General features: G+C 61.6%; 1 protein-coding gene across 3 annotated transcripts; it reads left to right on the top strand.

The window, feature by feature from the left end:
* Positions 1-993: 993 nt before the first annotated feature.
* On the top strand, positions 994-15,543 carry RBFA (ribosome binding factor A). 3 transcript variants are annotated; one of them, XM_059140516.1, is made up of 10 exons: positions 1,137-1,422; positions 3,502-3,544; positions 4,338-4,514; positions 4,998-5,110; positions 7,123-7,207; positions 11,620-11,693; positions 12,751-13,493; positions 14,028-14,188; positions 14,442-14,560; positions 15,181-15,543. In XM_059140516.1, exons 1-7 carry the CDS (start codon positions 1,172-1,174, stop codon positions 13,124-13,126), a joined length of 1,119 nt encoding a protein of 372 aa, XP_058996499.1. In that variant the 5' UTR covers positions 1,137-1,171; the 3' UTR covers positions 13,127-13,493; positions 14,028-14,188; positions 14,442-14,560; positions 15,181-15,543. The 3 variants fall into 3 exon arrangements, with proteins under 3 accessions (XP_058996500.1, XP_058996499.1, XP_058996498.1); XM_059140515.1 differs by having other exon boundaries at positions 14,442-14,563; XM_059140517.1 differs by having other exon boundaries at positions 994-1,422; positions 14,442-15,543.
* Positions 15,544-15,887: the final 344 nt, after the last annotated feature.

Genomic DNA, 15,887 nt, shown 5'->3' with positions numbered 1-15,887 from the left:
GAATTCAAGAGGCTCTGCCAGGTCAGGCTGCTGCCCTCTCCTCGTGCTGGTGGCTAGGGTCAGCGTCCGTGTTTGAGACCCTCTGCGGCCCTTCGACCAGTCCTTTCTCTGGGCGGAGTCCCCTGCTGTCCCTTCTCCAAGGAACACCGCTACTCGTCACGGGGAGCCCGGCCCGTGCTGCGGGACGAGCGCCTGCACCACGGCACCCCGAGGGCCTCTTCTGCCGGCCTGGCCGGTGTCGTGGGGGCGGCCCCGTGGCGAGCCGTCGTGCTGAGAGCCCGGGCCGCGCCCCCACGTACGGGGGTTGGAGGAGGCGCGGTGCCCTGAGACCTCCACAGCCTCCCGTCCGACCGGAACGTGGGGTCGGAGACACCCGGGAACCAGGGCCGCGCCCTGCGGTGAAGCCGCGCCCCGAGGGCCGCGCGCGGGCGCCGAGAGCGTCCCCGTGGCACCCCCCGGGCCCGCCGAAGCTCTCCGTGGCTGGTCAGTGCGCGGTCGGCTCCGAGGCTGGCGCCGGCGCGCGGCCCGCTGAGGTTTCCTTTCGGCCGCGGGGGCCGGCGGGCTCGGTCGGAGGCTGTCGGGGCCGGCGCGGGGGTCACGGAAGCGCACGGGGGCGCGGTCCGCCGAGAGCTCCGCGCGCCGTTCGCTCCCGCGGCGGCCTCCGGGCGGCTCCGGGGGGTCGCCCCGTAGCGCCGGCGGCCGGGGTCCCGTCCCCACGTCCGCCCCCGGGTGAACCCCGGGCTGGTCCGCACCCCCGGGGCCGCCTTCCCTCCTGCCGCCGGCGCCAGCGTCCCCGACCCTCCGACCTGCCGGCGCCAGCGTCCGCGCGCCACGTTCGCGCCGGGCCGGCGGCCCCGGGGGTGCGGGCGGGAGCGGCGCGGGGCGTCGAGCCGGTTGGGGCCCCGCAGGTCCCGGGTCGCCTCCGTCCGGCGCGCACGGGCGGCTGCTGAGGCTGCGGGAGCCCCGGCTCGCCCGCCCCGTCCCGCCCCGTCCTGTCCCGCGCGTCGGCCGGACCCGCCGTAGCTCGCACCGCCCTCCCGGCCTGCAGGCTCCGCCCCCCGACGTCGCCCCGCGCGCCCCGCCCCGTGCGCACCTCGCGGGAGGGGACGTCGCCCCGCCCCGACGTCGCTGCGTACGCGGGTCGCCGGCGCCCGAGGACCCCGCGCGCCGCATGCCCCTCCCGCCGCGTGCTTCCGCCGGGACCCACAGCCCCGCCCCTGCGTCGCCCCGCGTCGCCCCTGCCGGCTCTGCCGCCGCAGCCATGTGGGCGGTGACGCCCCGCCGGTGCGGGTTTGGCGAGGGGCTCCGGGCGTTCCTCCGCGGTGGCCACGCGGCTCTCCCTCCGGCCGGGGCGCGGGCCCTGCGTGGCTCCCCGGTCTCCTGCGGCAAGAACCTGCTCAAGAAATTCGCTTCGAAAACCAAGTAATGCGCGCCCAGTCCGCGCGGGGGCGCTGGGGGGGGCGGCGCCCTTGTGGCGGAGGGCGACTCACTTCAGGTGGGGGGGCAGGTCGCAGCTGCGGGGGGTCTGTCCACTGTGCAGGGGGACGCTCCGCGGGGCGGGGCGGGGCGGGGCGGGGTTCCCGCGTCGTGAGGGGCGGGGCCCGAGGGGGCGGGGTCACGGGGGCTCGCGGGGCGGGGCGGGTCCGCGGGGCGGGGTTCACCGGGGGCGGGGCGGGGTCTCTGCGGCCCCGCCGGAGCCCGGGCGCGGCGTCGGGTCGGCCGCACGGGGCGGGCAGCCCCGCTCCGGCTCGTTCGGTCGCGGCGGCGGAGGAGCGGCAGTAACGGCGCTGTCGCTGGTGGACGCGGGTCCGGGGTCCCGCCCGCTGCTTCCCGAGAGCCGTCCTCGCGGGGCGTCGTCGGAGGGCAGCCCGGGCACGGCTCTGTGTGCCGGAGCGCCCGGCGCGGGCTCGGGGGGTCCCGGGCGGAGGGTCCCTGCGCCGCCGTCCGCGGCCTCTCCCGCCGCAGACCGGCTTTCCGAGACGGCTTCCCGGGGCCCCGCGCCCGCTCGGTGACCGGAGCCCGGATCCCGCCGCAGGGCCCCTCCGGACCGCGTCCCGCCGAGCCGGCTGTCAGGCCCTCTGGACCCGGCTTCGGTCCCGCGGCCCTGGGGGCTGTCCGCGTGCCCCGTGTGGGTTGCGGGACGTCTCGTGCTCCTGCCACGGAGCCTGCTGCGGGCGGTCGCTGCGGGCCAGGGCGGCCGCCCCAGGTCGCGTCTGTCGGGCGCACCGAGTCGAGCCCCCCAGCGCGCGGCGTCCTGTCTGCTCTAGGGGACGCCCGGCGGGCAGCCGCACGGGGCGGGGGTCGTGCTCCGGCGCGTGTGCGGGTCTTGCCCTGCGGGTGCGTACGTGCGCCTGGACGTGGCGTGTCCAGCCAGCAACCCTGCCGCGCTCCGGTGGTCTCCGACCCCGGGGAGCTCTCTGTGCAGGTCCTGTGCTCTGTGCCACGCTCATCGTTTCGGGGTTCTGTGGTGGCTTTTCAGTTGAAAAACTTTTTTTTTCCCTTAAAGTTTGTTAGAGGTCGAGCGGGAGCCGTGGGGAGGGGCAGAGGCGGAAGCAGGCTCCCCGCTGCGCAGACGGCTCGACCCCAGGACAACCCCAGGACCGGGGACCATGACCGGAGCGCAGGAGCGCAGGGCAGACGCTTCACTGACGGAGCCACCCAGGCTCCCCTAGAAACTTTTTCCCAGCCCCGCAGTCGGCAGTGCTCTGAGAAGCGCTGTTATTGCTGGACGCGTCAGAAATGATCATCTGGGGGCGCCTGGGGGGCTCAGTGGGTTGAGCCTCTGCCTTCGGCTCAGGTCATGATCTCAGGGTCCTGGGATGGGGTCTGGCATCCGGCTCTCTGCTCAGTGGGGAGCCTGCTGTCCCCCTCTCTCTCTGCTGCCTCTCTGCTTTTTTGTGATCTCTGTCAAATAAATAAAATCTTAAATTACAAAAAGGTTAATCTGAGAGCTGGGGTGCCTGTCCCTTAGGCCTTGTCAGCTGACAAAGCAGAAAATGTATTTTTGTTAACTCTGCACGTACTCTCGGCTGCAAAGGTCTCTGTATATGTTACTCAGGGACACCGGAGTCCACCCTGATGTCCAGCCCCAGTCCACACCACAGGGCTCGGGCAGCTAGCTTTCCTTGCTTATCTGTAATCTCTCCGCGGAGTAGTGACCGCCCCCCCCCCCACCTGCTGTCCTGGTCCAGCCCAGCCAGTGCGGGCCGCACACCCCGCGTATGGGGCTCGCCTGCGATTTCGCAGGTGTTCTGAGGTGCTCTCTCTGCCTTCGGGATTGGAGGTAGACCTTGAGTGAACGTTAGAAGGTTGAACTAAAATTATCTTCTGTCTCCCCCGCAGCCCGTGTTGATTCGAATTCTGAATTTCTTAGTCCTGCGGTAACATCCGTTTCTGTGCGCAAGTTTAGCCCTTTAGGAAGGATGGGGGTATCGTACTGTTGAGTTGATCTGTATTTTCCTCAATTTGCCACCAGTGTCACCGTTTATTTTCTCCCCATAGAAAGAAGTTTTGGTACGAAGGTCCTTCCCTGGGGTCTCACTTGGTAAGTGCCCGGCGGCTTGGAGGGGCTGCTTCAGGCTCTGGTGGGCGTGGGCGTAGGCGTCCAGAAGTGGGCAGAGCCCCAGCCTGGCAGTCCTTCCATTTCCATATCTGAGGACTCTGGGTCTGCAGGGGCGGGACTAGAGACACTGCCAGTGTGGATTTTTACTTCTTAGAAGAGTTTATTTATTTGAGAGAGAGGGAGAAAGCGTGAGTGAGCAGGGGGCAGGGGCAGAGAGAGAGAGAGAGGGAGAGAATCGCAGACAGACTCCCCGCTAAGCATCAAGCCCAACTCAGGTCTCCATGTCACAACCCTGAAGTCATGACTGGAACCAAAACCAAGAGTCGGACGCTCAGCCAAGTCACCCGGTGCCCTTTAAAAAAAACTATCCTGAAGTATCCTGGAACGCCGTCTGTGTTATCAAATAGTAGTGCGGAAACGTCCGTTTGGTGGCAGCGTCTGTACGTGCGGATAGACCATGAGGGTTTACGTACTAAGTGGCTTTTGTTCGAAAAAGTGCATCGTATGTTAAGCCTGAATTGTTTAAGCAGGAGAATTTCATACCATGTAAGATTGTTTTAGGTGCAGACACATGTATGACAGCCCTTTTACCTTGGGGGGACGCGAGTAACGTCTAGGGGCCAGGTCTGTGGACCGCAGCGTGACACGCCGAGACGGCTGACATTAACGCCGGCTCTCGTTGGTCCAAGTGTGCAGTCCTCCCCAGCCCCCTTCTCCTCGGTTAGAGCAAGTTCCGTGCGCAGTGGTGACGCTGCCCTTTCTGTTCCGCACGGAGATGTACAAGCCATCCCGGCTGGAGTTCCTAACGAAGAGCACCGCGAAGAAGACCAGGAGGGACGAGCACGTGCGCCTGCGGGCTCTGAACGGCCTCCTCTACAAAGCGCTCACGGAACTGCTGTGCACCCCGCAAGTGAGCCAGGAGATCTGTGACCTGAACGTGCAGCTCTCCAAGGTAGACTCGGGCCAGAGGGTGGGGACCGGGCGAGGCCGGCAGCCTGGTGCCTGGGGAGGAGGCCCCGCGTCGGTCCTGAGGTCTTAGAGCTCAGGAGCCCCGTTAAGTGTCACCACTTAATGTAGTGTCGACGGGGTGCGCGTGTCCAGGTGTGGGGTGCGGGCACCCACAGTGCTGTTCGGTGTGCAGGGTGGCCACTTCCGCGCCTGCCTTCCTGTGCTCTGAGTTTAGCTAGAGGGACACACGGAGGCTGAGAAGCCGCAGGTCAGGCATTTGTGATGTGCGCTGTGGGAGCGGGTTGGGGACGCTGAGGAATTGTATTCGGGCTGCAGGAGCCGGTGGCCTGCGGCGAGGGGACGGGCTGGAGCACCTGCGAGAGGGGAGGGGTGTGGTGGGTGCCTGAAGCTGTTCCTGCTCCTGCATGCCGTGTGCAGGCCAGCGCGGCCACTGGAGGTGACCAGCGGCTGCGGTGGGGGGTCTCAGGTGTCTCTGACCGCAGACTTCTCTGCCTGCCGTGTGTATTGGAGGACCGAGGTCCCCACCGAGCAGAATGCAAGCACGGAGGCCGTCCTGCAGAGGAGTGCCGCCCACATGAGGTGAGACCCCCTGTCCTGAGCCCGCTGGCTTCTGCTTGCCTCTCCAGTCTCCCCGTGGTGCCTGCGTCTTTTTGGTTTTGAGCAAACTCTGGGAAGCGTACTCTTAAATTTCCAAGTGTAATTTACATTTTCACGCAGGACATAACCTAGGACAGTGGTTCTCAAGGTGTGGGCCCAGACGCCAGGGGCTCCCGGCCGCCGACGGCCCCCTGGTCCTTGCAGCTTCCTGCTACCTGCTCGCGGGGAAAAGCAGCGCAGTTTTTCGCAAGGACAGCCTGAATAAGCAGAAGCGACTGAGTTCATTCTGTCCTGACCCTTGGGCACATGTCATCTCAGTGTCCTGTGTCACCGAGAGTGAGCACCAGCTCACAGCACGTGCTGGCATGGCACAGTCGCCTCGGGAAAAGGCGCGGTTGCCCCCGAGCTGAAGCAGACACTCGTTTGCTGGCGGGAACAAGGGGCTCGCTGCGTGGTTTCAGATGTGGGCAGTTGGCAGACGTTTCCTCTAAAATGAGCAAAGTGAAACTGTCACTTCAGGGAAAACAATGGACTGTTTTGTCGCCAGTGATAAAGTTCAAGCCCCTCCCCTTTTTTTTAGAGTTACTTATTTGAGGGCGCCTGGGTGGCTCCGTTGGTTGAGCTCTCTCTCTCTGCCTGCCTCTCTGCCTACGTGTGATCTCTGTCTGTCAAGTAAATAAATAAAATCTTTAAAAAAAATCCACATGACCACTTTGTAAGTTTGTTATTGAAATGAACTAATGCATATTTTTTCAAATTCTGAATTATTTTTTGTTTTATTTATTTGTTGGCGAGAGCGAGCGAGCACATACAAGCAGCAGAGAGGCAGGCAGAGAGAGAGGAGGAAGCAGGCTCCCTGCCGAGCAGAGAGCCCGATGCGGGGCTCGATCCCAGGACCCTGGGATCATGACCTGAGCCGAAGGCAGCAGCTTAACCCACAGAGCCACCCAGGCGCCCCTCACATTCTGAGTTTTAATTTATAGTGTGCTAGACGTGCACAGATACGACGCACGTTGACAGAAACTCCTTGCTGTCCTCGGTGATCTTTACCGGTAGGAAGAGGTCTTGAGACCAGACGTCTGGAGAACTGTGGCGCTGGGCGGCAGTAAAGGGTGACTCTGTGTCCTCGGTCTGAGGAAACGCAGAAACCTAACCAGCCGGCGCTCAGAATGCGTGCTCTCCCCGTTCTCTGCCCCTCACCTCTCCCGAGTCCATCGCACTCTGTTCTTCGGAGAAGGGGAGGAGTCCTGTGCGGAACCGGTGTTTTTACGTACCGTCTGCTTCATTTCTCCTAACGTCTGTCCCAGGAGGCCCGAGGAGTCTCCTCCATCAGAGAGCGCTCATCTGATTTTTCCTTTGTTAACAGTAACAGGAGAAAGATCTCCAACAAGTGTTGGCGAAAACAGTATTATTTTCTGATTAGTTTTAGGTCATCAGAAAACCCAGCTGAACAGACCATCCCTTTTCCCGGCTCTTGTGCTGAGCTGAGGTTTAGAGTAAAGGCTTGGCTATAATTGCGTCCCAGGACCTGTTGTCACTGCCGAGAGGCTGTCCCAGCAGTGCCCTCACCCGGTGCTAATGCTGCTGCTTCGCGTCCGTCTGCCTGCACGAGCGGCCGTGCACACGGGCTGTACGTCTCCCTCAGAGCCTGAGTCTTGGCCTTGTTGCCAGGGAATGTCCACCGAGTGGAGGAATGAGGCCGGGGCCCACTGCTCACGCCCAAACCACGCAGCCCGTGGCCGCTGTGATGCCCAGGAGGCATCCAGGCCAACATCAGGGTGCTCGTAAGGCTCTCAGGAGTTGCGTTTGGGCAGTGAAGCAGTTATGATGTGTTCCGTATTCCTGGTGTGGTGTGGCAGTGGGCGAAGGAAGGTGTCTGGTGCTGACGTTTTCGGGTTTGAATAACGTGATAGTAGATCCCTTGTTTTATTCCATGAGATGAATGTGTATTTTCCTTTCTGCTAAACCGCACCGTTTGCACCGTCTCTCTCCAGGCACCTTTTGATGTCCCAGCAGACCCTGAGGAACGTGCCGCCAATTGTGTTCATTCGGGACAAGGGAAACGCAGCTCTGGCAGAGGTATGGCTCTGCAGGAACTCCCTGCGAGGAACAAGCTGACCGGACGAGTCAGATGTTGTAGTTCATCTTCAGATGCTGGAACGACCGTGGGTGTAGTTACAAGGAGTGATCAGTCTCCAAGAGTGTAAGCGGAAAGTGAGGCTCCCAGGCCCCTGTCCCAGCCAGACTCCCCAGCGGTAACCACTCCTCCTGGTCTTTAATGTTTACCACTAAATCTCTAGCTAGGAAACCACGTGTCCGCTTCTTGACTTACAAACTGCCTTTCTCTCCGGATTTGACCTACGTTACTTACACTGAATTTACATTCTGTTAATTGTAAGTTAATTACGAAGGTTACAGGCTGTAAGGTTACGTGTGCTTTCTTTCTGGGTGGTAGTTAACGGTAGTTACTAAGGTGTGTTATACTTTAAAAAAATTTATGAAAACCCCAGTCAGTAGCAATCGTGATGGTATAGCCAGGTAGCTGTTACTCGCCACAGGACTAAATAGTGTCTTTTTCTTTGCTTTTAATTTTTTATTTAGTTTAAAGATTTACTTGAGAGAAAGGGCAGGTGCATGTGAGCGGGGGTGGGGAGTGACAGGACGGAAGGAGAGAGACAATCCTAAGCAGGCTGCCCGCTGAGCGCGGAGCCTGACTCGGGGCTCAGTCCCAGGACCCCAAGATGACAACCTGAGCCGAAACCGAGAGTCAGGTACGCAGGCGCCCCAGGACCAGGTGGTATTTAGATCCACAGAGGAAAACCAATCTAACAGGATGTTTTCATTTTTTGTTATTCGTGATTTAAGCAATACTGAAGGTATCGTACAAGTTAAACCCTTGACAGAGGCGTGGTTTTCTCACGAGAAGAGTGACGTGGCCAGCGCCAGCTTCAGAGAGCCGGGCAGAACCCAGGTCGTGGGGTGCGCTGGGTCTGTACGCGCACAGGACTCACCCAGGCACGGTTGGCGGAGCTGGCAGAAGGCGGTACCTCTCGGCGACAGGGAGTCCTTTCCCTCATGGCTGGTCCCTCTCTGGGGAGGTAGAGCCCGTCTGGCTCTGTGGGTTCCTTTGTAGAAAAAGTCGTTGGAAGGAGGGAGGTGCAGGGAGTGCCCCAAGCACCCCAGAGCCCTTCTGTCCCTAGAGAGTGTGCTGTGGGCTGTTTGCCACGGAGACCACCTGGGCCTGCCCAGCGCCTGTCCTCCTGTGTCCTTGCTGCGCTAGGGTCAGAGAAGGTTAAGCTTCTGCTCTTCTTGTCCTCAGGTGTCCGTGTTCTGTAGTCAGAAGCAAGCAGAGGCTGCAGGGCCGTGAGGGGTCTCTGGCCGGGGCAGGTTGTTCACTGAGGGCACGGTCATGATCGGCTCTAGCATAAGTCAGGGCCGCGTGTTTTGAAATAGGGGTTAAAGTCAGTCTGTAGTAAAGAAGTTTGGATAGACGCGTGCCTTTGGAATGGGGGTATTGGATGAAACTTGGAGTTCTGTATCTGTCAGCTTATTTCTCTCTTGTGTTGGTTGCACACGTTGAAAAGTTGCCGGTGGTGGCAGGCGCGGGGGGCGGGCCGTGGTTGCGGCAGCTTACTCTGCCTTCTCTGGAACACTTGGGAGAGAGCAGGGATGAGCTCTGCCTCAAGCGTGCTCAGGGTGCCGGTGTGCCGTAAACACACGCAGCGGTGCCCAGCGGCACAGAAAACCTCACAGAGGCCGGGCTCGCCCTTCCCCCAGGGGTTTCCACTAGTGAGCAGACAGCGGGCCAGAGAGACGCCGCGGGACCCCCTCCGTGCTGTGGGCCGAGCAGCTAGCAGTGGGAGCTGAGGGCACGCTCACGCTGCCGCTTAAACTGACTGTGTGCCCCCAGAGACGCACCCAGGGTGCCAGCGACAGGAATCCCTCCGTCAGACCCCTGGGTATGCGTCAGGCTCCTAGACGCCCAGTATGCGTCACACTCCCCGGTACAGGTTAGATCCCCGGGTATGCGTCGGAACCCCTGGGCACGGGTCAGACCCCTGGGCACAGGTGGGTGGGCGGACGAGCTCCCCTCACCTCGCAGGTGATGCAGAGCCAGGGAACAGGCCGTGCTCCCTGCAGTTCTGTTTCCAGGATGTTGAGCCAAGTGTGGCTCATCTCTGGTGACGGGAGTCAAACTGGGGGCTGCATCTGGGGAAGCAAGTGAGTGGGGGGGACGTGAAGAGGCTCCTGGGTTTGTCTCTGGGACGCTGGGGACGCCCGGGGGTGCAGTCCACTGGGGAGGTGTCCCTGGGCTCCGCACATAACGACTGGTGTGCTTCCCCGTGTCTTCCATTCCAATCAGAGGGTTTTCAAAAGGTTCTTAGGGGCGCCTCAGTGGCTCAGGGGGTTGAAGCCTCTGCCTTTGGCTCAGGTCATGATCTCAGGGTCCTGGGATGGGGTCCCGCATCGGGCTCTGCTCGGTGGGGAGTCTACTGCCCGCCCCCCACTGCCTGCTTCTCTGACTGCTCGTGATCTCTGTCTGTCAAATAAATAAATTAAAAAAAAAAAAAAAAGGTTGATCTTACCACGATTTTAAAGGGAAAAACGTAAAATCTTGAAATGCGTAAACTGTGATAGTGGCTTTGTGATTTATTACGCGTTTGCTTGTCTTCCGGCTGGAGAAGCAGGTGTCAGGAGAGCCCACGCGGGCTGCCAGCTCCTGTTCAGTCGGGCCTGAGCCTTCCCTGGAGAGGGTGTCCCAGCAGCCCATGTCCTGTCTCAGAGGTCGGCACGGAGCCTCCCGTCCCCGCAGCGTGAGGGGACACGTCGGGATTTGGTTGCTTTCACATGGGGTGCTCGGTAAAGGCTTCAAAGAGAAGTTTTGGTGACGCCTGATTTCCAGGCAGTGTGCAGGGATGGCCGCCGGCGTGCCTTTGTGCCCTGCCCCGCCCCTGCCCTCACACCCCTGCCCGCGGGGCCCCCCCAACCAGCGGCTGTCAGGTGGTTTCTCCTGTTCAGATTCCTGGAGCTCTGCAGACAGAGGCAGACACTGGGTTTTATTATTATTATTATTTTTTTTAAAAGATTATTTATTTATTTATTTGACAGAGAGAAATCACAAGTAGGCAGAGAGGCAGGCAGAGAGAGGAGAGGAGGAAGCAGGCTCCCTGCTGAGCAGAGAGCCCAACGTGGGACTCGATCCCAGGACCCTGAGATCATGACCTGAGCCGAAGGCAGCGGCTTAACCCACTGAGCCACCCAGGCGCCCGACACTGGGTTTTATTGCTCAGCGCTGTAACGTGTAACGTGTAACGTGTAAGGGGTTCCCTACTGCTAAGTGACCCGTTCACTTTCGTGGACACTGGTCTCTTCTGGTTTTTCGCAGCGGTGAGTAAAGGTGTTGGGAACCGTGTGTACACATGGTTCATCGTTGCGTGTTTAGGTCAGTGTGTAGAAGTGGCGGGCGTGCCTGACTTTCCGGAGCTGTTGGTGGGATGGAACCGTCTGGGCCACCGCGAGCTCCCGGCAGACATCAGGAGTCCTGCTGCGTTTGTGGTGGCCCCTCTGGCGGCCACACGTGCGTGTGTGTGCCGACTTGTACTGGGGGGATCTGGCCATGCGCCTGTCGGCCATTCTTTGTTTGGTGAAGTCTGTTCCAGGCTTCGGCCCGTTCTTGAAGGTATGCAGTGTGGAGTTGTGCAGAACGCCCGTGTGTCCAGCACAGGTCCCTTGGCAGGTGCGAGCAGTAACCCGGGAGACGTCCAGTTAGTGCTTGTTTTGTGGCTTTGTTGGTCCTGTTTCTGGTCTTTTCTGTGGACTGACTTTTTCTGTCTTTTCTGTGGACTGACTTTTTCTCCTGGTTCTGCTTTTCACATTTGTGATTTTTATTGGCGCATCCTCGGTTTGTGATGGCGCTTTGTGCTGCTGTGGAATGGCGGGCCCTGGTCCCGCCCTGGGCGTGCCGCACCGCAGGGTGGGGTCTCGGGCACACGTCCTGGGTGTGCAGGGCGGCGGGTGAGGGGGTGAGCTGCCCTCCGTGTCCAGGGAGCTGGGCTCTGAGCGCTGCCCCGACCGAGGAGAGCTTTCATTTCCACTGAGTCCCCTCGGCCCCCGTGGAGCTGGGAGTTGCGTGACTGTGACTTTATCACTGGGCCGGGAAGCTTTCTTTCTGCAAACACAAATTCTGTGGCAAAATTGAACTATTCTGCACTTCCTTAGGAATTAGGTATTTGAGCTAACGCTTACCTGACTTTTTCACAAGTTCGACGTTCGCAGGCTCTAAGTGCAGTTTGAAGAAGGCTCCCGTGGGTCGTCAGAGAACACGGGACGGTACGTGGGCGATGTGTGAAAGCACCACCGCCGGGAGGTCTCGGCCGAGGCCCGTGTCCGAGCCAGCACGGCGCGGCTGCGCGTGGCCCACCAGAGCCGGGCTCTGGTGCCGGGGTGGGGCGGTGGGGCTCACCGGCTCACCCTCTGTCCCTCCTCCTCAGGTTGAGCGGCTGCTGGCTGTGGCCGATCTGGGACCCCGGGATGAGAAAGAAGACTCCGTGCAAGACGACATCGGGTACGTGGGGACGTGACCTTGGTTCTTCGGACAGATGTCCGGGTGTGGGGCTGCGGGTTGCTGCAGCAGGTGTGTTACGCCCTCCGACCCTGCCGGGGCCTCCAGCCTGTCAGAGGCCTGTGGCCGTTCCCAGTAGCAGCAGCTGCATGGTGGCTGGGAAGGCCTCTGGTCGCCGCAGCGACTCATCAAGGGAGGGCAGCTGGCCCTCCCTCAGCCTCTCTGTCCACTCAGCACGGTTTTCTTGGGTGCACTATGTCCTGTCCTAGCACCCAGGGTCTGGGAACACGTAGTGGGCTCTTCGCCTTCTGCTGGACGAGGCCTCCGGGGAGTCACAGACAGTCGTGGGTCTGGAAGGTCTGGTTGGCGGGTTGGTAGGCGGGTGGGTGGGGGCAGCGCTGGTTTTCAGTCAGGCCCCCCCAGTCTGAGAAAGAGATGTGACGATCGAGCTGGGGGCTGTTGCAGGCGAGGGAAGAGCTCTCGCCGGCGCTCAGCCTCTGCTCCTTAATACCAGTGCCTCCGTGTCCGGGGGCCTGTCGGGACCTTGGGCGGGACCCCCAGGCTCCAGCCTCAGGAGCATGGAGCAGGAGTGAAGGCCCCAAGCCATGGGGAGCCCAGCCTGTGGGGGTGAGACCTTCCAGAGCTGATCAGGAAAGGGGTGAGAGGCATGACTTGGTCAAATTTGGGTTTTGAAAGGGTCATACCAGGTCAGATATTTTCCTTTGGTTTCTCGGGGAACCGGCGGGGTAGATCTAAAAGGCTGCAGCTGTAATTCTGTGAAATGGGCCCCACACACTAGCCGTGTCTAACTGGGGAAAGAGATGGAAAGCCCTTCTCGTGGAAGGGCTGCGTGGGACGGTGCTGGCCTGTCCCGCCCGCGGGCTCCGGCAGCACTAGCAGAGGGGCTCTGGGCCGGGGAGCCCAGTGCCCTACGGCCCAGCTTCCCTCGCATGCGGGCAGCCCACTGGCAAGTGGAGGCGGGAAGGGGAGGAGCAGTGGCCCTAGGCTCTCACAGTCCTGCCGCCTCTCGTGCTTTACCGGGTGCCTCTTCTCTCTCCAGCGGCGCCAGGGCCTGGGACACTCCTGCTCCGCGAGGCACCCCGACCTCTGCCATGTGCTCAAGTCTGTGTGGGATCGATCATGAGGCGCTCCACAAACAGATCATGGAGTACAAGAGGAAGCAAGGGCACAGGACTGTGAGTCCTGAGGAGTCGCGGCCGACGGCTGGTCTGGCGGCGGAGACGAGAGAGGGGAAGGTGGCAGCCACACCCTGTGCAGACGGGGACCTCTGCCCCAGGAATCACCTGCTGGGGGCAGCGGGCGGCAACCCCAGCCCTGACCTGGGGGGCCGCCAGGGTATGGACAGCAGCCCCAAGCAACAGGGCAGGCGGCCGCCAGGGGCAGAGAGCGGGGGGTGGGGAGGGGGTGGGTCCTGAATGTCAGCCGTGCTGGCAGAACCCAGGGCTCCACGGGGGCTGTGCTGCCCCCCACACAGGTGCACTTGGACCTTGCATTGAGAAGGGCGGTGGTCGTGGGAAGCGTGGGACAGTCTGTCAGCACGCCGGACGCCGTCGGTCCTTCTCACGAGTGCCTGCACGTGCATACCCTGCTCGGACGTGCGAGGGACTCGTGGGGACTCGAGGCTGTTGTGTAGCCCCCGCACATAGTTCATGGGTGGGACGGCCGAGCATCATCCCCTTGTTTGCACGGGTGTCTGATCGTGCCCCAAACGCCATCCTCACAGTCGGTCTGCTGAAGGGTCCAGTGTCCCTGGGACAGGAGCTCCGTGGTGTGCCCTGTCAGGTGTGTGCTGTCGGAAGGACGTAGAATAAACCCTTACCAAGTCTTCCGAGTGTGGGGTCCCTCCCTTCCCCGGGTGTCCTCAGTGTCAAATGCTGATGGGGTGTCCCCGGAACTCGCACAGTCAGACTCGCGGGAGTGAGACGGGGCGAGGGCGCTGGTGGCTTGGCTGCTTGGGGAGCATGACTTGCACTTCTGTGCCATCCCCCTAGCCATGCGATCCCCTAGCCGTGTGGGCACGGCCCCCCCCCCCCCCCCCGTGCTCTGTGTGCAGGCAGGTGGCACCAGGAAGTGCTGGCTTTGCCCGCAGAGTGGCCCCATGGAAGGGACACGTCACAGGTCACAGGCAGGATCACCTCAGAAGCGCGGGGCATGGTGGTGTAGGGGTGGGTTCTGCGTGAGCCCACCTGTCCCGCGGCACGCAGGTAGCCATGCCTAGCGAGCATTTCACTCGGGAGTGCGCTTGCTGACGAGACTCCTCTTCTGACCTGAGAAGCCACGTGCTGCACCTGTCTGAATATGTGTGCTTGGCTCTAGTCAGGGGAGCTGGGCGACAGACCTCGAGACAGCTGCCTGGAGAGGAGAGTGGGCCGCACACCGTGTTTCCCAGGGGCGGAGACGTGCCGCGCCGCTCAGGGCTCCTCGGGGAAGCCCCAGGCCTGGTCAGGACGCAGAGAGAAGCCGGGGCTTCTGCGGGCGTGAGTGGGCTGGGGAGTGGAGTTTCAGCAGGCTCCGGGCTGTGGGGGGGGCGGTGCTGGGCCTGGGGGACGCGGGGCAGAGGAAGTGCTCTCTGGCGTGCAAGAACCAGGTAGAGGAGGGGCTGGAGTGTGGGCTGTGGGTTGGTGGGTTTGCGTACGCCAAGGTGAGCTCTGGGGTCAGCTGTTGACTGTCCCTGGGAGGGTGGGGGCCGCATCCCGCCAACAAGGCCCCCAGGATGTTAAAACATTGCAGACACGGAGCATCAGAAACTAACCCAGGACCCTGCGGCGTCCAGCAGCCTGCTTACTGATGGCCACTGTGCGTCCTCGCTGCCCAAAGTGCCGGGGCCCCAGGGCCAGTGGGATCGTGAGGTTGTGAGTTGTGTGGCACACACATCGGGGGGCATCGCTGCGTCTCAGAACTGGGGCCAGGGCTGGAGCAGAGGCAGAAGGAGCAGAGCTTTCAGGCCGGGAGCAGCCTGTGGTGGTTTTGAGCTGGTGTCCTCCACGGACTGGTCCTCCAGGGACAGACCCTCACCCCGCAGCGCCAGCACTTGTGTTCTTGAGGGCCAGGGGGCGTGACCGCCGGGCCACCTCTGCACTTCCTGACAGGTGCCGTTGGCCGCGTGGACCGGGTGTACGGGTTGGGCAGGGACTCGGACATAGCTGGCACGCGGCCCTCTCTGTTCGGCTGTTTCAGAACTTTTACTAGACAGCGCGCGGGTGCAAGAGCAGAGGCGGGGGGGGAGCAGGCTTCCCGCTGAGTCGGGGCTCGACCCCAGGACCCCGGGATCATGACCTCAGCCGGAGGCAGATGCTGCACCCACTGAGCCCCCTGGGAGCCCCTCACCGCTGATGCTTTTAAGAGGACTTGGAGGTCCCCTTCACAGAGTTCCTGCGTCGGTGTGCGTAGAGGTTTGGGGAGCGGGCGTGGCTCCCCAGCGCCCTCCCCAGCCCTGCCTCTGGCTGGTCTCGCTGTTTCCTCTGCACAGGACGCTGCGGTCTGCCCAGGGGCCTGGCCGCGACCACAGCCCAGCCCTCCAACCTGCTGCGGAGCGACTGGAGATCCTGGAAAGGACCGAGTAGCCACTGAGGATGATGGACCGTTAAGCAACTGAAGCACCTAATGGGGAGAAAAGGGGACAGGCTTCCCTGGGAGGGGCCTCGGGGACAGCTTTGTCCGTGTCTGGAAGCGCCCTGATCTCCAGCAGGAGCTCCTCAGTCTCCGTCTGCCGTCTTGGCCTTCTGGGTCCTATCGGGAGAATTGGAAATCTGCTTCTTTACAGCATCTTTTCTGTTGAAGAGTTTGTGATCCATGGGCTTTTTCAAAAATAAAAGTATTTGTCACAGAGCAAGTTCAGGGCACCGCAGCTAAACGTGACGCATCTGAGCTCTCGAGGGAAATAGGGCTCTCGTTGCTCTGTGTGGTCCCGGGCCTCCTGGCCCTGCACCAGCCTGTTGAGGCGTGGGGACTGGGTGCTGAGATCCCGTGTCCCAGGGTTCGCTCATTTCTTTTTCTTTTTTCTTAAGATTTTATTTATTAATCTGACGGAGGTCACAAGTAGGCAGAGAAGCAGGCAGAAGTGGGAGAGGAGGAAGCAGGCTCCCCGCCCAGCAGAGAGCCCGATGTGGACCCCGGAATCATGACCCGAGTGGAAGGCAGAGGCCTTAGCCCGCCCCCCGCCCCACAGGCACCCCA

Source organism: Mustela lutreola, chromosome 11 (genome assembly GCF_030435805.1).
Source record: "Mustela lutreola isolate mMusLut2 chromosome 11, mMusLut2.pri, whole genome shotgun sequence".
Classification (NCBI taxonomy): Eukaryota; Metazoa; Chordata; class Mammalia; order Carnivora; family Mustelidae; genus Mustela; species Mustela lutreola.
The sequence above is the reverse complement of the archived record's forward strand: the minus strand, read 5'-3'. Positions and strand labels throughout refer to the sequence as shown.